The sequence below is a fragment of the Cyprinodon tularosa genome, unplaced genomic scaffold, assembly GCF_016077235.1.
Source record: "Cyprinodon tularosa strain WSP-4 unplaced genomic scaffold, ASM1607723v1 ctg255, whole genome shotgun sequence".
Classification (NCBI taxonomy): Eukaryota; Metazoa; Chordata; class Actinopteri; order Cyprinodontiformes; family Cyprinodontidae; genus Cyprinodon; species Cyprinodon tularosa.
The window spans coordinates 192,710-217,463 of record NW_024038948.1 but is presented as its reverse complement, the minus strand read 5'-3'; the positions used below and the strand labels follow the sequence as shown (position 1 = coordinate 217,463).

General features: G+C 37.1%; 1 protein-coding gene across 1 annotated transcript; it reads right to left on the bottom strand.

The window, feature by feature from the left end:
- Positions 1 to 1,821: 1,821 nt before the first annotated feature.
- Positions 1,822 to 24,754, bottom strand: LOC119785663 (protein arginine N-methyltransferase 8-B-like). Its single transcript, XM_038288419.1, has 10 exons — positions 24,386 to 24,754; positions 22,627 to 22,851; positions 21,258 to 21,413; positions 17,547 to 17,610; positions 16,695 to 16,837; positions 16,296 to 16,383; positions 9,491 to 9,606; positions 7,447 to 7,597; positions 6,141 to 6,262; positions 1,822 to 3,658 (listed from the first exon to the last, which is right to left on the bottom strand). The coding sequence occupies exons 1-10, from the start codon at positions 24,452 to 24,454 to the stop codon at positions 3,575 to 3,577; spliced, it is 1,218 nt and encodes a 405-aa protein (XP_038144347.1). The 5' UTR covers positions 24,455 to 24,754; the 3' UTR covers positions 1,822 to 3,574.

Here is a 24,754-nt window from a genome sequence, read left to right as displayed (position 1 = left end):
ATGTGTGTCTCATCTTAGACATTTTCCATTTGTTTTTTGTTTTTGTTTTTCTGAGGCCAAAGCATATTGTTCTGAATTGGGGTCAATAAAAGAAATATGTAAAGCATAATTTCTATGATTATTCCCACACACACGCACAAACACACACACACCTACAGACACCACCACCCAAAAGTGAAAATAAACAAAATCACATATACTGACAGCTTTCTATCCAATGCAACTACCAAGTCTGTTGAGCTGCATGCAAACCACATCGCTTAGTTTACAAATCATATGATTTCAAAATTTTAGCTATTATTGATAAAAGCATTAAAACGCTATAAAAGATTGATTGAAGCGACACAAATGTATATATTTTTCTTTTTGAAGGTTTTAGTCCTCTGTTTAATTGGATGTTAATATTATTACAGTTCTACATATCCTGCTTGTTTTTAATGACTAATAATCTCAAAATGTTTACTTGAGGATAATGAGCCATAAGAGGCACAAATATTTCCCAATTATTTTTACACTCCATTAAAAACATGGCATTCCATTGCACCAGATCTGACCTGGTTTGAGTTTAAAATGCTTGCTTTCCAAATGATAATGATACTATCTGAAACCACTGAGGTGATTAGTAAACCTAGAGACAGCTTTTTTCATAATGCTATTCTTCACAGACAGTTACACTTTTAAAATCACATTAGTTTTACAAATTGCTAACATTAATGTGTCTATATCATGCAAAGCAAACTTTTTTTCTTTTTTTTTTTACCATGTCATTATGCTATTCCTTTATCAAAATTATGACCAAAGTGGTATTTTCCTTGATTTATGCATGTCTGAGTAATCCTCTTGAATTTAGCCCTTCCCTGCCGTGGAAAACAAGTGGCCATCATTATTTATATAGGACATTCATTACATCCCATCCTCAGGAAGCACCTACTCCCTACTAAAAAAAACTGCTTCGCATCATCAGCAGCGGAATATGAGCCAGAGCGTGATCATTTCTGCTCAAACTTCAGATTAACTGGCTCTTTTAGCACCTAATCTGCACAGTGACAGCAACAGTTTTTTTTTTAAAGCTCATGTCTAAGTCGCAAAAAATGTGTTTTTCCCCTGCAAGAGGTCACAAACTTTGTGTTGCCTTCCTAAAGAAGAGCATAATCTTCAGGAGTGGCCTTTTAACCTATTCCATGCTTTAGCAGTTTGAGGGCGACTGAAATGGGAAGCACTTACACGGGGAGAGCTGATGTAGCAGGGAAGGTACGTGTATTTCTTTTAAGTGTCAAAGGCAATATCACATCATATAGCCTAATTTTGGAAGGCTAAAAACAGCTTGATATTTTTTTTTCCCAATGGTTTTTGTCTCATATTTAACTATACTATTTTTTAGCTGTTACATTCACTGCAAAAACAATCTAGAAATAAGTAAAAATGTCTTAAATTAAGTGCATTTATCCTTAATTTGAGTCGGTGAAGAAGATGATTTGCCAGTGGAATTAGTTTTTTTGTCTGTCTTGAAATAAGATGATTAGAAAATATGCACTTGAAATAAGACAATGATATTGTTTTTTCTTATTTTAAATATAAATGGGCTCTATGCACAGCTCCACTACTTCCTGAATTTAAAGCAGCTCATTTGTTTCCTGTCTTTCATGATTGGATGCACTGATTAATCCAGGTGTGTATGACCTAAGTAACTGGCCAGACACACCTGGATTAATCAGTTCGTCCAGTAATGAAAGACAGGAAACAAAGGAGCTGCTTTAAATTCAGGAAGTAGTGGAGCTGTGCATAGAGCCCATTGTCTTGTTCCATTGGTAAAGTGCCTCACTTACCTCCTCAATTCAAGATAGAATGCTCTTATTTTAAGAAAAAATGACTTATTTAGATTTAATTTGTTTGAAGAGTTAACCTCTGTCAGAACCAATATGAACACCCTGAACCCATGCGTTAATCTTTAGCAATAATGTCACACTAATTTTAATTTTTTTAATATTTGATTTGATTTTATTATTAGGTTGGATTGATAATCAAAAACAAATATGAACCCTTTATTTAATAAAGATGTCCTTATAAATTGCACGAAACAATTGAAACACACGTCTTATAAACGTAAGGTAGCACATGGCATAATGTCTGAATAGTTAAAAATGTCTGTTGCCAGACAGACTGTACCCATTTTTAATTTGTTTTCTAGCACAAGGCTAGCTCTTTAACCTAGTTTAGATAGTTTTAATCATGTTTAGGTACAGATAAGTCTTATTCCAGAAACCTAAGGTCAGACTGCTGTCTTTATTTAAAAAACATTTTTAAGTTGTTTGTTATGGATCATTTTACCATTTCAACTAATGCCACTGGGAGCAATGCTGCCCCCCCAGTATAATGCTGCCAATACCATGCTTGCCAGCAGTAGTCTAGTTGTAAAAAATATCCTAAAGAGATATGAATAGTGTGGTTGTAACATGTCAGTAATGCCGGTCATGGACCTTGACCAAGGCATCTTACAGTAGAACTGCAGCCAGTCCCTCGACTGTAATGGCTATCACTGCCCCTACATAGTTAGGGACAAATGCAGAGGGCGAGTTTTCCCACTGGCATCAGCTTCTTAGTCATGGTAGGCCACTTCTTTGATTTTATTCATTTTGGTCAGGCTACTCGTTAGCCCACAACCAAATGCTGACAGGGCAATATTAATGCCATTACTATTAATATATATTACAAATTTTAACATTCAGTAATAAAATGTTGCAGGGGATTGTATGGGGGATAGTCATTTAAGAAGGGGGATGATTTTTAAGAAGGGAGATGCCATCCCTCCTCAACTCGAGAACTGCTTGTCAGTTGGTTCAATGTTTTTAGGAAGAATTCTTCAAAACAATATCATTTAATTTATACAGTTTTGGATTTTTTTTGTCTGAATATACCAAGAGATATTTTTCCTATCCATATCAATTTTCATATTATTTTAGTTTCATATTTTTGGAGCTGTGTCTTCTGATTGGTCAGCAAATTCTCAGATGATGGTGATGGTAAACGCCCAACTCTGTGGACAGTAACAGTGTCAAAGCCTCTTTAGGTGTATAGCCTGTTCTTTTACCAATGCCAGTTTAAGTCAGAAACTTCAATTTAAACATTTTTGGATGTTAAAACAGAACAATGATCCTAAATATTAAACAGATTTATGAATGGACAAAGCAGGCCCTTTTAAAATGCCTTGCCTGCAACTTGATAGGGGTCTTTATCTGTGGTTTTGACCTAGAGTTATTTGGCATTTCTGGAAAAAAAAAACTGATACAAATGCTTCAACTAAAGACTTAAATGGATGATACTAATCATACCCATGATGACCGGATATAAGCTTCTGACCAGCACTATCAGTGATGACACTATTGCTGAGTGAAAGTTCTATGTGCACTCTGATTGCATCACATGGATGCAGACTTCATGGCATCCTGTAAGATGACCCGTTTACTTCCCACTCTGATAAACCGGAATGCTTCCTGGACAGCCTTCGGCCTCCACCCCTCTCCAGTTGTGTCCAGGTGAGCTTGGGGCGGATCCTCTTCGGTGCCTTTGTTTGCCTCTAACGCATTTTATAGTCATGAGAAATAGCAGCTTCACATAGTTGTCCTTTAAAATCTAGCTCAAGGGTGAACTCCAGGTCACGCTGAAAAATAAAATGCAAAATTGCTCTACTTGAGAAAAAAATTGATATAAAAATGTAAAAGTAAAAGCATATAAGCTAACTCAAAAACAATCAACATTATCTATTTTTCACATTAACAAAATATAAAATTGTACAAACTATAACATGAAACATGACATGATCAGCTTCAATTTAAATCTCTATTGTAAATTCCAGACAATTTTACAAATCTCACCAAATTAGAAAAGAAATGCATGCAAGGTAGTTTTAAAAAATATGCATGCCCTTTAAGCTTTTTTTTTTTTTTTTACATTTTCCTAATTACAACATAGACCAACTAAACATAGTGATTGATACTGAAGTGGAGGAAAAATAATATATGGTTTTAAACGGTTTTACAGATAAAATCCAAATGAAATGTTTGTGTTTTTAGCCCAACTGAATCTGAAATCCTTCAAGCCTTATAGGAAATTAAAGCACAGTGGAACTTTGTTGTGAGGACAATTATTAGTCAGGCAGATGAAATATTTGGCATTTATGGAAGTGATAAGAAGAAAGACCTAAAGTCGTAATTAGGGAAGTGTACGTTTTGCATTCACCAAAAAAAAAAAAAAATCTGACAACTTATCACATAATTTCGAGATCAGTATCTCGGAATTATGAGAACCAGATCTCAAAATTATGAGATCAGATGTCACAATTATGAGATATGTCATATTTAGGAGATCCAGAAGTACATTCATTGCTGAGCTTAGCTACAGGAAACAGAAACAATGAGTGGGTTGTCGGATTTAATATGCTCTTATTTCCTTTTAGGTATGCAACACTGGGAAATACTGAATTTCCTCAATGTGGATGGAATTAGTTTAAGTTTGTCAGCATTGCGCAGGTACTTTAAGTCCTTAGGATTGTTTAGGCGAAAAGGCCCCTCTACTCTGACTTGCTGGAAGTCGCACTGTTCCTGCAGGAGCATTTAAACCAGCACAGGATGCTTTATGGCTATAAATCAATGCATCTGAAATGCATTCCAGCTGTCTTGGTGGTGTCCAAAAGAACTGTTCGGTACCTGCTCAAAAATCCTAGATCTTCAAGTAATAGAGCTGAGACGACGTCTCCATAGAAACCTGGGTCCCAACCTAATGCAGCATGTCGATTCATATGGCAAAATAAAACTATACGGAATCTGTAATAACGGAGCTGTTGACGGATTTTCGTGTGTGGTCATATAGCTGCATGATTGCTCCAAAAGTAGTAATCCCATTGGTTTTAGCAGGATACTTTATTGATGAAGTGCAAAACAGGAGCGGAACTTCAATGTGTATCAGGTCAGACCTGGGTACAGAGAACTGTTCAGTAGAACAGATGCAAATATGTTTAAGAAGTCATCATGAAGACCAGTTTTCTGAGAGCTACATTACTGGCTTAACCATATATATAGATAAGATCTCATAATTATGAGATTGTTTCCCATACTTAAAAGATATGATCTCATAATTACAAGACCAGTATCTCGTAATTACGACATATGCTGCCTCATTTTTTTTCTTTGGTGAATGCAACACGCTTCCGTAAAGGTTTGCATAAACGTGAGAAAGAACCTTCTTTGGGGAAATGAGAATACCATTTTTTTTTTTGGTCAGGATGATAAATACTAGGGATCAACCAAAACAGATTTATTTTATGCTGATCCTGATTCATTTGACATCAGATATTACTTTCTTTTCCTAAATTTAGATGATAATAATGACACAATAATAACAAATGTCATGAAAGGCTCTGTTTTTCAAAAGAAAAAGATTAACTAATCAAAGAAAACATTACCAAGTGATAGCAAGTCGAAGAAGCGGGAATCCACTTGATTTTAAGGCATTGCTGTTCCCTGCACTAATAAATCAGCAAACGAATGCAGGTATCTTCCCATAAGGTACAAAAAAAGTAACTAATATTAGCCAAAAATATCGGTTATATCTGTCTATCTCTACTGAACATTTTGACAGATATTAAACAAGCATATGAAGCTCCTGAAAAAAGCACTATTTATAGTAAAACATACTGTGTGGGGGCTTTTCTTCACTAAGGACAGAGAAGCTGCTCTGAGTTGATAAGATGATGGATGAAGCTAAATACAGGGCAAATCTGCAAGAACTGTGTTTGATCAATGTCAAAGTCCTGACCCAAATACAACGGAGAATCCGTCATGAAATTTAAAGATTCCGACTGAGCTTAAATAAAATGAAAACTAGTCTGGAGATGTGTAAAGCTGTTAGAGGACTGCCACACTTCATTTGTAAAATGTACTCAAAACCAAGCTTAATTTTCCTCCACATCACAAATTAAAGTTTATAACATCAAGTTATATTCCTTAAGTTACTTTAAATCATAGCGATTGTTGTCTCCATTAAGCTTATATAATTAGAATAGAAAACATATGCTTTTTTTTTTTTTTTATTCACACAATAAGGATCTGAACAGCATCAGTACAGGTTGAATTTCTTGATCTTACCACATTCTTCTCATTGGGTCTAACAGTGATACTGCCAAAGATTTCCTCTCCTTTCTTGACAGTTAAGTAGTCCTCTAAATAAAACACAGTCTGCTTCCAGTGTGTGCTGGCAGCATCTGGAGCTGAGGAAGGAAGGAAAACGGAGTTCAGAAGTTAAAGGCATAGATGAAACGAGAAAGGTAGAAGAGGGGAAGGAAGTAAGAGAATTTAAAGCATGACTAGAAGAGAGGGAAGATATTGTCATGGGAGAATAAGGACACCAGTTCTGGTGAGCTCTAACCTGCCTTGGGCTTGTTTGAATTGAATTTTTTTAAAAGCATACTGGCTGACATCCAGTCATCCAGTGGGAGAAATATAAAGGCGGATAGGAGACAACTCCTTCTGTGATGCTCTGCTTCAGCCCCAACAGACACAGCCAAACATAGAACCTCCTCTACACGATATTATGTAAGCAGCTGATATGTGAATGTATTAAAACGGCCTTACATAACTGCTTACGTGGAGTTGAGTGGTGATTCCTCTGGCACAAACACCAGTTTGGTTTGTTTAACTTCTGTAGAAAGTAGCCAGAAGAAGGTCGGGTAATTAGTAGTTAAACCACTAAAAGGTGGTGGAGAATGTAAAATTAACATGTTTCTTCTTGAGATATATTATTTTAGTGTAGGAGTACGTGTATAGCTGCCAGTGCCAACTAAGGGTTTCTACTGATATCTTTCTTTTTAAATATTTTTTTGCAAGAAGTTTTTTTTTAAATTTTCTTCTGTTTTTATTGGATCTCTGTAACTAAAGCTGAGCAAAGCTAAAATGTATTAAATAATCGGCATAAAACAAGTCTATATATTGTCATATTTCCTTTTAGATGCACAATTGAAATTACATTTAGTAAATAAATGATAAAACTATGTTAAAGATATTTAAAGTACCTTAAAATCCTTTTTTTAGCATGAGATTATTTCACACAGGAAATAACTAAAGCTTTAATTTGAATACATTCAGTAAAATAGAAATCCCAATCATTCTATAAATGTAATAAAAAGGAATTGTATAATTGTTTTTCACCATAATTAGTGTATGAAGGTCACACACTGTAAGAGTGCTACATATGAGTACATAAATTGTTCCTAAATGTTTCAGTTATTACTTGTATTATAAGATTTGTGGGCGGGGCTAATGTTGCTCAGGTCAACTTCATTCATTCTAAGTTTAAGATTTCCATTTCAGTTCCTGTTGTATTTCTGACAGATGGCTAAACCTTAGATTTAATTATTATTTTTTTTTAATCAAAGTTATTCTGCTTCAATCTCACCTGTGGAGAAGCCAGTCTTCTTGTGACATTTGGTGAACTCTATATTGAAGTAAGTGACTAACGCATGAACGTAATCATTGCGCTGGATCTGCAGACAGAAAGCTGACGTGAACGACAAGTCCTCTGGCTTCACGGTGTAGATGTCGACCTCCTTGAAAACACACAAACACATTTTTTTTTTGTTAAAAATGGTTAGAAATATGTCTTTTCTCTCTGGCTTATCAGGTTAGTGGTGGTAAAGTGGCTCAGATGGATGCTCACCACTTGTCCCTAGTACTTGCTATCTCCCTCACACATGCAGCCCATGTATATGCCGGAGCTGCTTCAGTATTCACCACAATTTTTTGTTCATGTGTGAATTGTGTGTGTGAAAGCCCACAGGTTGAATCATGGCTGGATAATCAAACATGCTCACACTACACATGCTGTGTGGGCGTCCTCACTCGAGTCCTCTTGGGAGGGAGATTTTTTTTTTCAGTCTGTGTAATATATCAAGTTCTGCCTTGTGGATACATTGCCTTAGAGACATCTTTGACTTTTTGCAACCTGCTGCCGAACTCAACCGGTTCAAAATAGAGAGAGAGAGAGAGAGAGAGAGAGAGAGAGAAGTCTCCACCTCACATTGTAGATGATGACTTTTAAAAGTGCAGAGAGGGATTTCTGCACTGCGACCTGTTTATTATGCCAAAGTAGTTTAACATCAGCATGACAAATTGTGATTTAACACCTTTGTCCTCCCCAGTAATATCAGGACCATAACTTATGCAGCAAAATGGGGGTGGTGTGAAACAAAACTACGGGAGCTACTTTGTAATTTAAGCCTGTGAAAAATGAGTGACAGCATGAATTAGGATAGTGAGAGGTGTTGATGGAGGTGGAGGTTTGGGGGTGGTTATGTGAATGAGCTCTTAATAACATCTTCAGGGTCTTTTAAATGTATTTATACCTCTTAAACTCCACTCTTTGTAACGTTAGATCATAAATCTAAAAGCAGTTTATGGGGTTTTTTGGAGATCAACCAACTAAAAATAGTGCATAATTGTGAAGTAAAACTTTTTTGGAAAATTTTGACCTAAATGCCTGAAAGTGCATGTGATTGTTTTTTTAAATTATTGAAATCCCATCAATAATTGTTGCAATTGCAGCTGCAAGTCTTTGGTATATTTCTACCAGCTTTGTATTTGAATGGCCAATTAGGTAAATTCCTAAGGTAATTTGCTTGCTTTGTTTTGTATTTATGGGTATCAGAATAAAAACAGCTTTATTAGTAATCAAGAAAGTCAAACATCATTATTTTTCTTCCTCTCACAACTATGTATTTTAAGTTGATCTGTTATTTGAATCTTATTCCAATTAAATTAACTTTTTGCTCATAACATGACTTAAGAAGAAACTACTTTTGCAAAGTACTGTAAAAAGGTTTAATTCCAGCAGAACAGCCAATGTTTTGTGATGTGTTGCAAACCCTCTTTGTATAATAAAAGGAGGTGATATCTTCCCTTTTGCAGAGGTTGTGCCCTTGATTCTTTTGAGAGGTTTAAAAAGGTAAAGGTTAAAGTGTTGAAGGAGTAGGTTTGAAATAAGATCAGACAAAAACAAAGTATTGGATAATGTAACCTGGTACAAAGAAAAATAAAGTAAGCATTGAAATAGAAAGCAGTGAGAAAAGGTTTAGTGGACAAACAATAAAAAAAGCTATCAATGTCTCTGAATGCTCTATCTTCTTTTCATTTGGGAGAAGAAAGACAAGCCAATGTTGTTGCCTGGAGAAAGGAAACAGAGCTGTAGTCTATTTACAACGTGCCAGAAAGCTCTATTATGTTCTAGAAAATAGCCTCTGCAGACGGCAAATGCTCAGAGATCCTGGAAGTGATGGCTGTCTGTGACTTTCCAGAATTTGATCACATAAAATATCACATCTGGATGTGTACCATAAATATAGTTTGTACGTTTTTTTTTTTTCCTGTGTTTGACACAATCTGACATGAAAGACAAAAATATACCCAACCCCTCATTCTGGAAAATATTATATAGATAGACCCACCTTTATGAGGCAGGCGTTAGTCACCACTTGCTTAGGATCGACCACATCCACCAGAGGTTCTTTGATGGCCACATTACGGATGCAGCTCATGTCGAACCCATATACGTTTTCCCACCCTGTTATGCACAAAAATACATTGCTTACACACATGCTCACAGTATGCACTTTCTTTATGTCCTGTATGATCAATTCAAGCTAGCATTAATCAGTTATCCCGTTTTCTGCACAAAGCATTCAGACCAGTTCAGTTTTTCTTTTAATCCAAGCTCAGCATGAAAGAAGAAGTTTTTTAAAATAAGCTGCAGCCTCCTCCAAAATGTCTGGCAGCTTTTTTTGAAAATTATTATTTGTTCCGAAAATATTTTTAACAAGCTTTCCCTCCCCCATTCCCTCTGTCCCTCCACTCCACCTTATTTTGTCAAGCGGCCAGACGCTAAGTACATGTGGCTGAGGAATCCAACACCGACGCATAAAAGCTAAAAATACAAACCTGAAGCTTTCAGAAGGACTCGATTCTTTTAGGATTTGTGTGATAAAAAAGGAGCCCATTTTCATTGTTTTTAGATGTAATAAAGTGGACCACCTGCTCTGCGAAAGGAAAACTCTGTAGGAGTTATTCAGTGTGGATGCCAGACTGAGCGGCACCTTTAAAATTAGAGCTTTGATGTTGACCAAGGGTTTAAACTCGGACCTCTGGCTGTGCCGGCTATTTGAATACATGCAGAGGTGGATGCCCTGCAGGAAACGGAGGCCTAATCAACAAAATGAAAAAAGCCTGAAACTTTCGGAGGCATGCATTTGCAAATAAAAGTATTTCTTTTGATTAAGTTCAATTATTTAATTCAAAAAGGTTCAAACATGATGAGCCTTTAAGGTGTTAAGTCCAGTTATCAAAAGCCACCAACTATGATGGATGCAGGACTGATGCATTCCTTGTGTTATGCTACTCCTTAGCATGTAAAACTACAGAGGTGAACAAGTTATCAGGACTTGGCATCTTCAGTGCCAAACATACCAATACCCTGCCGCTTTAATAACCATGCAAATGTTCTCAATCAGCATTCCAACTTACAAGTCATAATGTTATCAGGTGGCTTAAAGAATTTAAGAATTGTCAAGAGGAACCAGATCCACCAATCCAGATTAGATAAAGTGTATTATTAAAGCAACCTGGCTTTTCTCAATATTACCATTTTTTAAATATTTTGGTTAGTCAATCAACCACTGAATGGTTTAACACCAAAATATATTACAGACTTATTGTCAGTGTATCAAAGACCCAGTTCTGATTAAACATCAATGATGGAAAACCTGTCACTGTTCAGCCTGGGTTTGATTGGTGTGAAGGTAACCTCTTGCTCTTTTTCCTCTGGAAACAGAATCTTACAAAAACATTAGAGATGATCTGTTTGATACTTTAGGGAAGGTTTAAGAGAAGAAAAAAAAATCTGAACTCGCCTTCAAAATCAATAACAATATGCAGATAGATAATGTTCCACTTTAAATTAAGTTGGGCTTTTGAATCTTTATAAATAGGTTAAATGAGTGGTTGGACAGGTGTGGCCCTAGACTGGGTTATGTGTTACCTGGTTTAGACGTATCTGAGGGAGTTTCTGCCCGATCCATAACCTTTCACTCACAGTGGTGGTCGCTTTTAATATCTTACATCACTTCTCAAACGTGTTGAGCCAATAAAGGGCTGGTGTCCAACTACGTTTTGATAAGATCAAGTTGTTAATAATATCTTATTAAACTAAAGGCTGTAATCTTCACAGCAGATATGAAGATGCTAATTCGCGCTTTAATTTGATCCCATTTTGATTACTGCGATATATTCTTTTCATCATTCATTAAAACCATCTATCACCTCTTGCAGTCCTCAGAATGTTGCAGCAGGTTACTTACAAGGACAAATAAGTATCCATATGCCACACGTCATGCTTACCTCATCGGTGGTTTTCAACCCTGTTACTTAAGTATCTCTGCCCTCCATATTTTAGATGCCTCCTTGTTCCAGGACACCTGATTTCAAATGACTTCATGACCTCCTCAGTAGCCATCATGTGCCATTACAGCGTATAAATCACTCATCTATATAACTCAGGTGTGTGGCAGCTAGGCGACACCTTAAACATGCAGCACAGGGGTGCTTGCGGAGCAAGGTTTGGAACCAGTTAGAGGGTCGGTTTTGAAATATGTACCTTCACATCTAGGGCCCTACATGGATAAGCACACATATAGCTCACTGACCTCTTCCCTGTCCACGCCAGCTTGTGATCACTCAGATCTACAAATATATTCCACTGTATATTCCTCGCCTGAAGACCTATGGGGAATTAGCTTATGCTTCTATAGCTCTGAAGCAGTATAAAACAAAGATCAGAGCTAGTTTTGGAATGAATAAAGCAGCCTAACAATAAGAACAGCCCTGAACTCAACCCAACAGTAAATCAATTACCTGTGCTCAAAACCAAAGGTCTTTAAAGTTCTCGATAAGTAAAGGTAATTGCATAATAATTAGAAAACGTAATTAGAGTTGGAGGGGATGACTTGGCAGCAAATAGGTATAAAATGCAGGTGTGAGTTGGAAAAGGAATTAACTTTTTAACAAAGTGTGCCGCTACAACAATCCCTTCCCATTCTTTTACTTATCATCCGCTCTCATTTACTGGTTGCAAGTGGCCACACTAATATGCTGTAATTTATTTAGCACCTTGAGATGTCTTTCCCATTCGGCAAAGGTTTTAAATGTGAATTTAGAGCATCTTTGTAGTATTGAGTAAAAAGTGTGTTATAAAAGTGACAGAAATAATTAAATGTACCAGAAATTCCATGTGAACATGGTTACCTCTCTTTTTTTCCCCATAAATTCATATTTTCAATTGGTTAAATATTCAACCCTTAAGTTATTTACTTTAATATTTAACAAATGCTCACTGGACTTTTTTTTCCAAATACTTTTTATTTTGTTTTGGAATGACTATGACCTGGACGACTGAAAATCTTCACCAGCAGTAGATTGTATGTTACATTCTTCAAAGTTAGATGTCTACATATTGCGTCAAACGTTTACAGTATCCTCCATCAGAATTTGAAAATAGTTTGCTGGTATTTACAATTCATGACTGCCTACTAACCTTACTCAGTTTAATGAGTCATGTAACTGAGTAAGGTTAGCAGGCAATCATGCTCCCACACATCTATTCAGGTCTGCCCATAGTTCCAAGGGTCACAGTCAGGGGCGGACTTAGCCACTTCGGAGCCCCTTTAGTCAAAGTCAGCCCCAGTCAGCCTTGAGTTTTTAAGATTTTGTAGAGCTGCCACAGCTTTCAGACTGCTATACTGTGAACAAGATACAGTAGAGGCTGTACCTCAGTGCCTCACCTTGCCTCCACAGCTAAGAAATTAGATGCTGATCCATCAATAGCAGATATACATGTTGGTTTGGAGGGTGCTGTGTTTTAATGGCCTTGTACCCCAGAGCTTAATTCAAAATGGATGGATGATGTGTTTAAATCAGCAACATTGTTGAACTGTATAGGAGGCGTGGCTTTTAGCTCCTTAAAGGAGAGGATGATGGTCAAATATCCTTCTATCTCGCCTCTTTGAAGAAAATATACCAAATATACTTGTTAGAAGACAAATATATCTGATAGAATAAAGATATTCGTATTAAGTTTTAGTAATAAACCCTTTGCTGTAAAATTAAGTTATTACAACAAGAAAGCTGTACAAAAATATCACTTTTTTAGTATTTTTATCTATTTTAAAGAAATTAAAAGCTGAAAATAAAAACATTTCACTGGAGATCATCAATCTTCTAAGTTAAGTAGAAAAACCTTTGTCTGATTTTTTGATTATTTTAATGAACCTGATTAAGGAACTTATTAATTGATTTATTGCTATTAGGCTACTAATTATTTTTAATCCTGAACCTAAAACAACCCAGGGCTAAAAGCTGAGGATCAGTACAGAAAATAAGGCACCAGGAGAAAAGGAAAAATGTCCCCAGTTTATTGAGAAACGTATTTTTTCTGCATGTAGAACTGTACTGACTGCAGCCATGTGATGATCTAAAGGACCTTTTAATGTGTTTTGCTACTTTAAGAGTAAAAGGTTTTATTTTGACTGAACTAAGGGACAGAAATGTTTTATACCTTGATGCAGATCTAGCTAGAAGCTCCCAGAGAGGATTTCTTCTGTAGACCATCACAACCAGAGCTTTCAGCTCAGGTAAAGTTCATCTACTCTCAGTTCCTCATAATCGTTGTGATGCATATTGAAGCAAACTTCCACCTCACGCCATGCTGGGTTAATAGATAATTAGCTGTAACTTACATTTCTATTGCTATCCTTGGTCTTGATTAATCTATTTCTTTCTGTTCCTGTACGCAAAGATGCACCAGAATCCCACACTGTGGATGGCAGCTGCTCTGAAATCAGTGTTCCCCTGCTGCAATGTTATTTTGTTGTTTTTATTATGGAAGCAGGCTGATGGAACAGCTGCTCTGGCCATTAAAGGATAGACAGACTTCCAGTCCGTCTCCACATGTCGTAGTTGTGCAGCGTGGTGTATCATGTGCACAAATAGCGTTTTTTTTCTGTCTTGTCTTTCTTCTTATTTCATTGCCAGATTGAAAGATGAAGATGGTGGAGTGGGTAGTGAATATATGAAATATAATAAAAACATTCTGATTAGTTTCTGATAAAAAACATATTTAAATTTGATTTAATTTGTGGAATTAATGTTATCTTTTTAAACAGACATACAAGTCTTCTTTCATGAGACCTGGGGCTATTCAGAAATTATGCAGTCTTTAAGCCATTATTAGTAGTACTGATAGTTTTTTTTTACCTCACTTTTCAACTCTCCTATAGCTCTCCTTCACTTCTGTGTTTTCTGATATCCTGCTGCTCTACACTGCAACTCTAGATGTTTAAGTAATGGGCAAGTTTGTTCCATTATTGTATATGAAAAGGAAATTACAGAGGTTGATGGTTTTTTTAGGTAACAATTTTTTTCTAATTTTTGTTATGCTAAATCATTATTTCATTTACAACATGCATAAATATACCTGAGGCACTCTTAGATGATTGGGTAACTAGCAGGCCCCCTCACAGGTAGGGCCCCTGCTGGTTTGGGGTCCTTGGCGGTTGCCTACTTAGCCTGTATGGTAAGTCTGCCCCTGGTCACAGTTAAAGTCATCATGTTCCTCCCTCCAAAAACACTAACTTGGTTTTCCTTCAGCTCCCTTGTAACTCATGAAGTACATCCATGTTACATCCATGAACCCCATCCGGGGTTCATGGATGTAACTTTTAACCTGTCAAAATGACTAATTTCATTGTTGATAATGACTTTCTCAACCATTAACTAAAGATCTTTTGCTTTTGGTTTGGGCTGATGTGCTCATTTAACATTAAACATATCAATCTTTTCCCTGAATGTTGTATGATTTTTTCCAGCTTTATTGTTGTCTTTACACAGTCACAATTACAGAGCAACAAAATGAAATCTCTGCATTTAACCTATCACCTTGGGGACCAGTGGCCTTCCATTGTACGGCGCCCGGGTACCCAGGGACCCAGAGTGGCAGTCTGTGGGAGTGGGGCTTGAACTCAGAACCTATGGGACCCAAGGGCAATGCCCTAAACACTAGGCCACCACTCCCCATCACCAAATTTGATATCGTCATTGTGTTTATATTTGAATAATCTTTTGAATAGTTTAATAGGGTAGGTCTAGCATCTTAAATATTTACCCTAAGGTCCATAGTTCTTTTTTCAATATATTTCCCATGATGTCACAACAAAAGCAGAATACATAGTCTGCCACGAAAGAAGGAAGGACAAACTCAGGATATGTCAGATCTGGGACTTCCCAGCTTAAGGGTTATGCTCCCGCAGCAGTGAGTCGCAGTGAGCAGATATTTTCGATTTATGCCCAATATTGAAGCGTGGTCTGCGCTATGATATTCCACACCACAATGCAAGAGGGACAATCAAGAACTAGTGGGTCTAGATACGGCCGAGGCGGTGGGGAAGTGGGGGCGAGTTTGTGCGACAACGGAAGGACATGAGGGTGAAAAAGAGTGGGGATCCAGGTGGAAAAAGGGTCCCAGCGTTCTCACGCACCTCTCTATTCTAGCTGGTCCAACTTCATGAGTCGTTTTCCACAATGGCGGTCATACAAACAAAACAAGCCGGTAAGGTACAATACAGGAAACTCAGATAGTGTAGAGCGGATTTAGATTTGACCAATCAGAGGCCTCCTGTCTGCGGCACTGTCTGCAGTCACCTACAATTTTGGAGAGTGTCTGCAGAGGGGGCGGGGGCACATTTGCGTTCACTGAGACACACACGCAAACGACCTGGTTTCTGAGTATAGACCAGCTTTTAGCCTGCTTTAAACATATAGTTGATGAAGCAGATAACCCCAATGTCTCCACAGCTTTATTAAACATATGTGATCATGTCTCTGAATTGAAAGAAAGCAAAGCAAGACACAAAACAAAAAAAAACATCTAAAACATTTTCTATTTTATTCTGACAAACAGAACCAGTTATTTTTAAATGTTCAACAACAAGATATGTTTGGTTTGATAATAAAAAAGATACATGAGATGTGTTAACCGGATATGTAAATAATAGTAACTAAAATTATGTTTAGACTTGCTCTTAAGGTGGTCTTTGCTTTATGGGGTCTGAGTTAAAGTTCACCTGCACCCGCTCATAGTCACTACTGAAAGAACTACTGAGAATCAAACATACAAGACAAAGGAACAAAGCATGACTGATTACTCACAATGAATCTTGAAGTCCTTATACTGCCTGTCTTCAATGGCTACCACATAAAGAGCTGCTCTGTCTGGGAACATCAGACCTCCAGGTTTCTGCACAGAATACAGAATTCAGCTATTCAGAGAGCAAACACAAAGACCATCGATCATTTTTATTCTTCACACACCTGGCATGTAATCTAGGATCACATGTGCTGGCTTTAACGGCCTCCAGCTGTTACTGAGGCCAGCAACAAATTCATTCGTGCATAACCTCAGCATCTGGGCACACACCCACACAGTAAACCCTCTAGTTTATCAAACCCTCTTCTTTTCATGCGTCAATAGCCTCATTTGTCTATTCAAGCAAGTGAACATGTACATGCATTAAACCCCCACATCAAATAGCCCAATCATTTTCATACCAGCCACTTGTCCCGGGCGAAAATGACCGTGTTCAGCATGGACTCGTAGAACAGACAGTAACCCATCCACTCAGAGACGATGATGTCCACCTTCTCCACAGGTAGTTCCACCTCCTCCACCTTGCCCTTGAAGATGGTAATGACTGTACCGTGAAAAGAAACAAGGCAGCAGGAGACAAATTACTTTGAAATGTCTTCATTCTGATAAAGTAAATTGGACAACGATTCATGCTGGGTTAGTAGCTTTGGATAAAATAGTCCAATTATTAAATATTTTCAAGAACAATATTTCAAGTCTTGTTTCCTCATGCCACTACGAAGCCTTTGAGTCCAGCCATATTAGTTACATCTCAGCTGAAGAAGTAAAAGCTGATAAATCTAACAGCAAATATGGTACGAAAAATATTACCAAATAAAAATACCTTAGATTATATATAATATTCTTTAAATAAGCTGTTGAAAATAGCCCTTCACTGGGTCTGTACATTAATGTTTAGCTTTCTACTCTAATGATAAGGTAAACAGTTGTAATTATCAAACATTAACAGCAGAATTTTTCAGAATGCTGCACTTTTTGTAGCCACTCCACCATCTGTCTTTCTAAGGGTGGGATAACAATGAAAATAACCCCTCTGGGGGAGTTCTGATTGATGCCAACGACCACGATTATTTGGCTGTGGGAAGAGCTGCCAGTTAACCATCAAGAACGGTGACTAATACTGTCAAGCGTGACTGTAATGAGGGAAATATACATTTTCCACGCTCCTTCTAACCTCAATGTCATTAAAGAGTCCTCCATTCAAACAGATGGATATCTGAGCAATGGAAAATGGAAAATCACCTTTGACTCACCGTTGTGTAGGTGATTAGACTTGATAATCTTCTCTGAATATTCAGATATGCTTGAGCATTCGATCTGCAGGAACAAGTGTGAGATCACACATTGGGTATATAAAAAACAGTCTGTTCTTGAAGCTGTCAAATGTTTCTTGAAGTGTTTACACAATGTGTGGGTTTATATTTTAATTTGACATGCACAAGTGGGAGATGTAAAGTTCTGGGCAGAACCTTCCATAGCCTTAATAATGCATCCAAACCCCTTCAGCTTGATCACATTTTGTAACATTTCAACAACAAATGTGCACACTACATTGAACACAAAGAGAAAAGAAAGTTAATTTCACTTAATCTCAAAACTTAAAGGAATAGTACACCCAAAACATGATTAGCCTTCATTTTCTACTCACCCCCATGCTGAACAACACTCTGGAGTACTTTTTTGATATCTCAAATGCATCTGGAGATCTGGGAGGCTTCTTGCTGTCTGCTGACATTCAAATAATGGAGGTCTATGGCGCCCGAGACAGAAAGGTCCATAAAAGTCCACAAAAAACGTGTCAATGTTCCTCCATACTGCTCGTCCAATGTATTCCAAGTGTCCTGAGTGGGTAGCGTCCCTAATTTACTCGAAACGAAGCCATTTAGTATGTTTTTAGAGCATAAACAGTAGTGTATAGGATTTCCTCAAAGCGCGTTCACGAGTCTACGGAAACCGTGGCAGACCAAACCAGATGAAGGTGCGCATTCAGCGTCTGCTCTGCCGGTAATGCAAGCGTAGAAGAAGAAATGTGCTGTTTACCTGTGCAAAGAAAGAAACAACGAAAGAAAAATGTCTGAGGACTTCAGTGTTGAGGAAGAGCATGAGTTCTTTGCCGAGCTGAATGCGCACTTTGGTCTGGTTTGGTCTGCCGTGGTTTCCGTAAACTCGTGAACGCGCTTTTAGGAAATCCTATACACTACTGTTTATGCTCTAAAAACATTCTAAATGACTTCGTTTCGAGTAAATTATGGACGCTACCCACCCAGGACACTTGGAATATATTGGACGAGCAGTATGGAGGAATATTGACACGTTTTTTGTGGACTTTTATGGACCTTTCTGCCTCGGGCACCATAGACCTCCATTATTTGAATGTCAGCAGACAGCAAGAAGCCTCCCAGATCTCCAGATGCATTTGAGATATCAAAAAAGTACTCCAGAGTGTTGTTCAGCATTGGGGTGAGTAGAAAATGAAGGCTAATCATGTTTTGGGTGTACTATTCCTTTAACATTTAAAGGCGCATAAAGGCAGTTACTAAGTCTGCCTTTTATCACCTGAAGAATTTCCAGATTAAAGGACTAACGTCCAAGCAGGATTTTAAAAAATGTATCTTTAGTAGAATTTATTGCTGCAACAGTGTCTTCACAGGTTTGCCTAAAAGGTCCATCAGACAGCTGCAGCTGATCCAAAATGCTGCTGCCTGTGTTCTCACTAGTCCTAAGAAAGTACAGCACATCAGCCTGGTTCTGAAGTTCTTCCACTGGCTCCCTGTAACTCAGAGAATGTGCTATCAAATCCTTCTGTTAGTCAATAAATCACTGAATGGCACTTAACAGATTTGTTGTCAGTGTATCAACCTTCCAGACCAATCAGGTCTTCCAGTTCCAGCCTACTCTGTACACCCAGAACTAGAGCCGAACATGGAGAAGCAGCATTTAGTTCCTATGCTCCACTTATCTGGAATAAACTCCCAGAAGACTGTAAAAGTGCTGAAAGCCTTAGTTCTTTTAAGCCAAAGCTATAAGCCCATTTGTTTAGAGCTGCCTTTGACTGTTGAACTTAAACTGTTAACTGGGGTTTTATTAATTTAAGGTTGTGGTCCCATCACTTTATTTATTTTACTACCTGTTTTTATAATTTTTTTTAATCTTTTTTTGCTTTTATTCTGCTTTTATGTTTCTTCTAATTTATAATTTAATTCACATAAAGCACTTCGAATTGTAATTGTACTGAATTCTATATGCCTAATTTTAACATATTGTAAACAGAAATCTGAAGTGACCTGCTTGAATTTAAGATCCACACCTCGCTGCAGTAACAGTTGCAACTATCTCAGTTGCAGATTTCTTTACAGATTTTCTCTTTCGCTATTGCTCTATAGCTCCATCCTGATGCTGCCACTACCATTTTGAAACATTAAGTCTCATTTACCGACTCAAATTAAGGGTAAATACCCTTAATTTAACAAATTTTTACGTATTTCTAGATCGTTTTTCCAGTGTAACACACAGGTAATGAATAAGGACATCAAATAATTTCTTAAGGAAGATGATTGCATTGTATTCCATTTAGGGAACCTGTTCTGCCATGCACAATTCTATTTTGTAAAAAAAAAAAAAAAAACAATATAAAGGCTTTAGAAATGGCCAAATAGATGCAGCTAAAATGTCTTCTCATCTTTTACCATCATATAAATGGTTTTTGCTTCTTACTTGGAAAATATCCACCTAGTGAGACCAGGAAGCATACATTTCTTGATGCTAGTGGAATACAGTGATACTTACATATACCCCTTAGGGTAATACTTAAAGACTAAATTTAATTAAACTCTTCTAATCCATCTAAAAACTGATCTTCCTTCCGTTACAAGACTTTACCATCATTAAGTGTGCTATAATAAAATCTATAAATCAAGCCTGTAGTGTTTCTCTGTCAAAAGTCCCTTCATAATAAACATATGTGGTCATCTAATCAGAGCCTCACTAGAAAAAGGCCACAAAAAAGAAAAAATGCCTTCATAGCAATGCAAACTCCTTTGTAATTGTGCTTAAATGTTATGTTTATTTTCTCCCTATGCTTGCATTCTGTTTTCAAAATATGTAGATTTAACAAATACATCCCCTGTAATATGGTCACCCATACACAATTTGTTTGGTTACAACTTTAACTTTAATTTTTCCTATTTAGATTTAACATGACAACCACAAAACTAGACAAAATTGTGAAGTTTTAAAAGCACTGAGATGGTGTCCTCAACAAATAAAAATACAAATGTGAGGAACATCTCTATTCATCCCCCTTTACTCTTGATAACCCAAAAATGAAATTCATTACAACTAAAGCAAATCAGAGGTTACCTAGTCCTAAATATTGCCTAATTGTTTTTAAATTCATGAGAGGTTATTTAAAGGAAACTGAGAACCAACAGAAAATTACAGAGCCTTGCATGGCATATGGTACAGTTTAAGGCAGTCTGGTGAACTTGGGCCTTCTATGAGTATATCAAGAGCCTCCAAAATGCATGCCACACTTTTCAGATTTACAGTAGTAAAATATTTTTTGCATTCTTAAATATTAGATCCTACATTTTGTTGCCCTGTCACATAAAATCTGGAAAAAAATATTAAGCAACTTTGCTTGTAAGCTGTAAAATGTAAAATAGAGGTCTGAAACTTTTTTTTACAAGATGCTAAATGTGAGTCATCAGTTTCCTGTCGAAGTTGTATTTTTTCATAACAAGCTTAATGTAATTGAACAAATCTCATCATTCGTTTTCATGATGCTTTTTTAAAAATAAATAAATATACATAATTCTTGTTATAATGTAGATGACTTGTCTTTGAAACATGGCCAAAAATATTTTTTGCTATGTGTCTTGTTACTGGAATTTAACAATAAATAATCAGTAAGGGTTGGACTGCAGCATCTGTTTGCAGAATGTAAGTGCATTTATTCGCCTCACCCCGTACACGTGTTTGGCACCGGCATTGGCAGCGAACATAGAGAGGATCCCTGTGCCGCTGCCAACATCAAGGACGACTTTATCCTTGAACACATGCTTGTTGTGGTACATGGCGTTGCGGTAGGTCAGCGTCCGCACCTCATCTTTTAGCATCTCCTGAGTTGGGGATAAAAATAGCGTCTGTGACCCATACAGCGTATTCATTACTCCTTCAAGAATATCTCGACACATAAAAATATACACACTGTGTATTAAGATGGACAAGGTAGAATCCCGGCCATAAGCCTTGGTGACAGTCGCAGCTTCTTAAAAAAGACAGGAGTACAACACAAAGCCTTTGGGGACTTCCTGATATCCATCTCCCTAAGCTCATTCACAGATCCCACTTTCTTTCCTCTCTTGCTTTGAACTCTTTAATCAGGACACACGCTTTGTCTGCAAGCAGACAAAAAGCTGACCCACATGCTAAATAAGGACTCTATTAAAAAAAAATAAATAAAAAAAAACAGGGTCTATACGTCCCCAAACTTTTTCACCATATTTTTCTTCACATCTCAAGGTCATTGGTTAGGCTACTTTACCTATAGTTCACTGCAGGATGCAAGATGTTGTTTTTACTTATAGAATGCTGATTATGGACTATTACACAGCCTCCTGGGGTATTTCAGGCTAGCTGGTGATGAAGAACTCAGTTTTTCACTGAAAAATGCTCTGTGAACACAAATAGTTTAGCAGCATTCCCTTCTATGTGTTTGTGTTAAGACAAACTGTAGATCTCAATAGTTTGTAGAGAGAAACATGTTGTAGTTTTTTTTGTGGTATTTAAAATGCAATAAAATATATCATGAAATTTATTCATTCTTTGGGTGCATCCTGCTGTAGATGTTTCATTTTATGCTTGGGCAAAGCATTAAAATATTCCTTTAGTGAATATTTGCACAGCCTTACAAATGCATTCATTGTATGATGATTCCACCACCTTGTTTCCAACTAAAAAACAATCCTTGCAGGATCATGTGCAAAAATTTTATATCTGAATAAATTTTCCTAAATAGGGATTACCTTCCTTCCTGTGTTATTAACGTGCTGGTCCCAACGAAAAGCACTGAATTTAAGGGGGTTTGTAAAGTGACAAATGTGGAGAGAGATATGAAGTCTTTTTGCAAGGCAGTGCAAAATACATGGATCAAAGCTTGTTTGTTCTTGGGCATCATACTGTTAAATCACATGGGGATTTTGACGTATCACACTGTTTTAGAGTCAGATTCTAAGGGTTGAAACTCTTTGGCAGAATTCAACAGGAAGCATCTGCTGTCATTCTTCTACTCTAATCACACCGTGCTTCCGGCTGTCAGCCTGGTCTGCCTACCTCATGGATGCCAAAGTGTGCATAAGAGTCAAAGTAGTAGTCCCTTGATGTCATTTCCTCTGGGCTTACAAACTTGGCAATCTTGCCTCGTCCAGGACAGGTGGTGAGTGCTGCTACATGAGGCGTGTGAGGAATACAGGGCACATGATGGGTAGTAGGCACTGGTTTCGGCAAAGAGGAGGGCTGTGCAGATTGAGAAAGAGGGGACCTGACGGGCTGTTGCCGCTATGGAAGAAGACATGGAATAAAATAGTGTTGATTAGGTTTAGACAGAACAAAGGGACAGCTGCAGGATTACATGGAAGAGTGAGCAGAGATTTCTTGTAACTATATATATATATATATATATATATATATATATATATATATATATATATATATATATATATATATATATATATATATATATATATATATATATATATATATATATATATATATATATATATAAACTAATTCCACCTTGTACTCTAGCTATTTCATGTATTGCAATGATTTACTGTGAAGAACGATTTTGAAATAGTTTTCCTCCATCTGTATGGGTTCATAACTTCATTTAGATATTAAACAACAAAAATTGATTCATGGTGATCTCATGCATTGCACATAAGAGGGAAAAATGTGCTTCAGATTCTAGAGAGAGGTTTAACACAAAGCAAAAACTAAATAAAAGAATACTCAAGGGCTATTTTTATAGACATTTTCAATTAATTTTATTTTTTCTGGTGCAGTCTGTTACATTTCATAAGACTTAAGTACATTACATGGGATAAAAATCCACATAGCATGCTAAAATAAACGTTTCTAGCACATTTCAAAAGACAAACAAAAGATTGTCAGAGAATTAAGAATTGGTAGAAGTACTGGCAGTGGTCAAGGGGGGTGTAGTAGTGGGAGATATTATGGAAGCTTTGGTTTTCCACTTAATAGAGGTCAAGGGCAAAAGAACTAACAATGTTCCTTAGTTGTATCAGTAGATTTTTTTCACTAAGTGTACCTATGAGTGAGTTCATGGTGAATATTATCAATTTTATTTAGAGCTATATGCAAAATATTTATTTTTCTTTTTTTACAGGTAACCTTTGGTGGTAAAGTGAATATTTATGTGGGTGGGTTGGAGGGCAGCTTAGAGATACATGAAACAACACAGGCAATGGAGAAAACTGCTTTTGTTTCATTTATTACCGTGAACAGTATAGGTATAACATGGATAGGGAAATATGTGCCCACATTCATATAACATATAACATAAATGTCATGGTGTGTATTTGTCACGATATTTTAAATGTAGATGATGTTGTGCAGATAAAAAAACGCATTGAAAATGTACTTTTATAATACTAAATAAAAATACTTTTCTCTGCAATTAAGTCATGCATGAAATGGCTAAATGCAGAGGTTGTGATCTGATTCTGCACACTAAGTAAGCCGGTAGAAGAGGCAGGTTCCGTTTCAGCACCAAGGACAGCGGACACATCCAGGTTAAGGATATTTCTGCATCTAAAACATCGCTAAAACGCAAAGCATCCACTCGCTGTCACTACCTCGCACTACAGCTCATATCCATACTTGCAGACTCAGCTAACATCTGCAGGACACTAAGAGGAATTTCAAGTTCTTCGCAGATCACTGCTACAACGCTGTTCTTAAAAATACCGGAACAATATGAGTCATCCTGAACTGATATACGTAGTTAGTATGGAAAATATATGAAGTAATTTGTGAAAAACCGGCCACAGGACATCACAAGGTCCCCTACCTCGGAGCTGTCCGCCTCCGCCATCTTCCGCCGTAGCAGCAAACACCGCGACGAATGCCTGAGTCCCATGAGAGCCGGCGAGATTTAGGCTCAAACTCTTTTAAGTGCCTGGAATCGTTGCAAATACGGGTCAAAAAGAGAAAAAAGCCTCGCAACATATAAATAATAAGGATTTGATTAATAAAGTCATGACAACAGCCTTTTAGACCCTCTATTCTTATCTGTATAAAAGTTATAAAGTTATGCGACGATTTTACGCAAGGTGAAATGTTCTTTTATCCATAGTGTGAATGTGAAAACAGGTTGTTTTAGAGGGAGGACTCAGTGTGGGAGGACTCAGTGTCTATTGGCTGGAGACAGCGTGTTGCG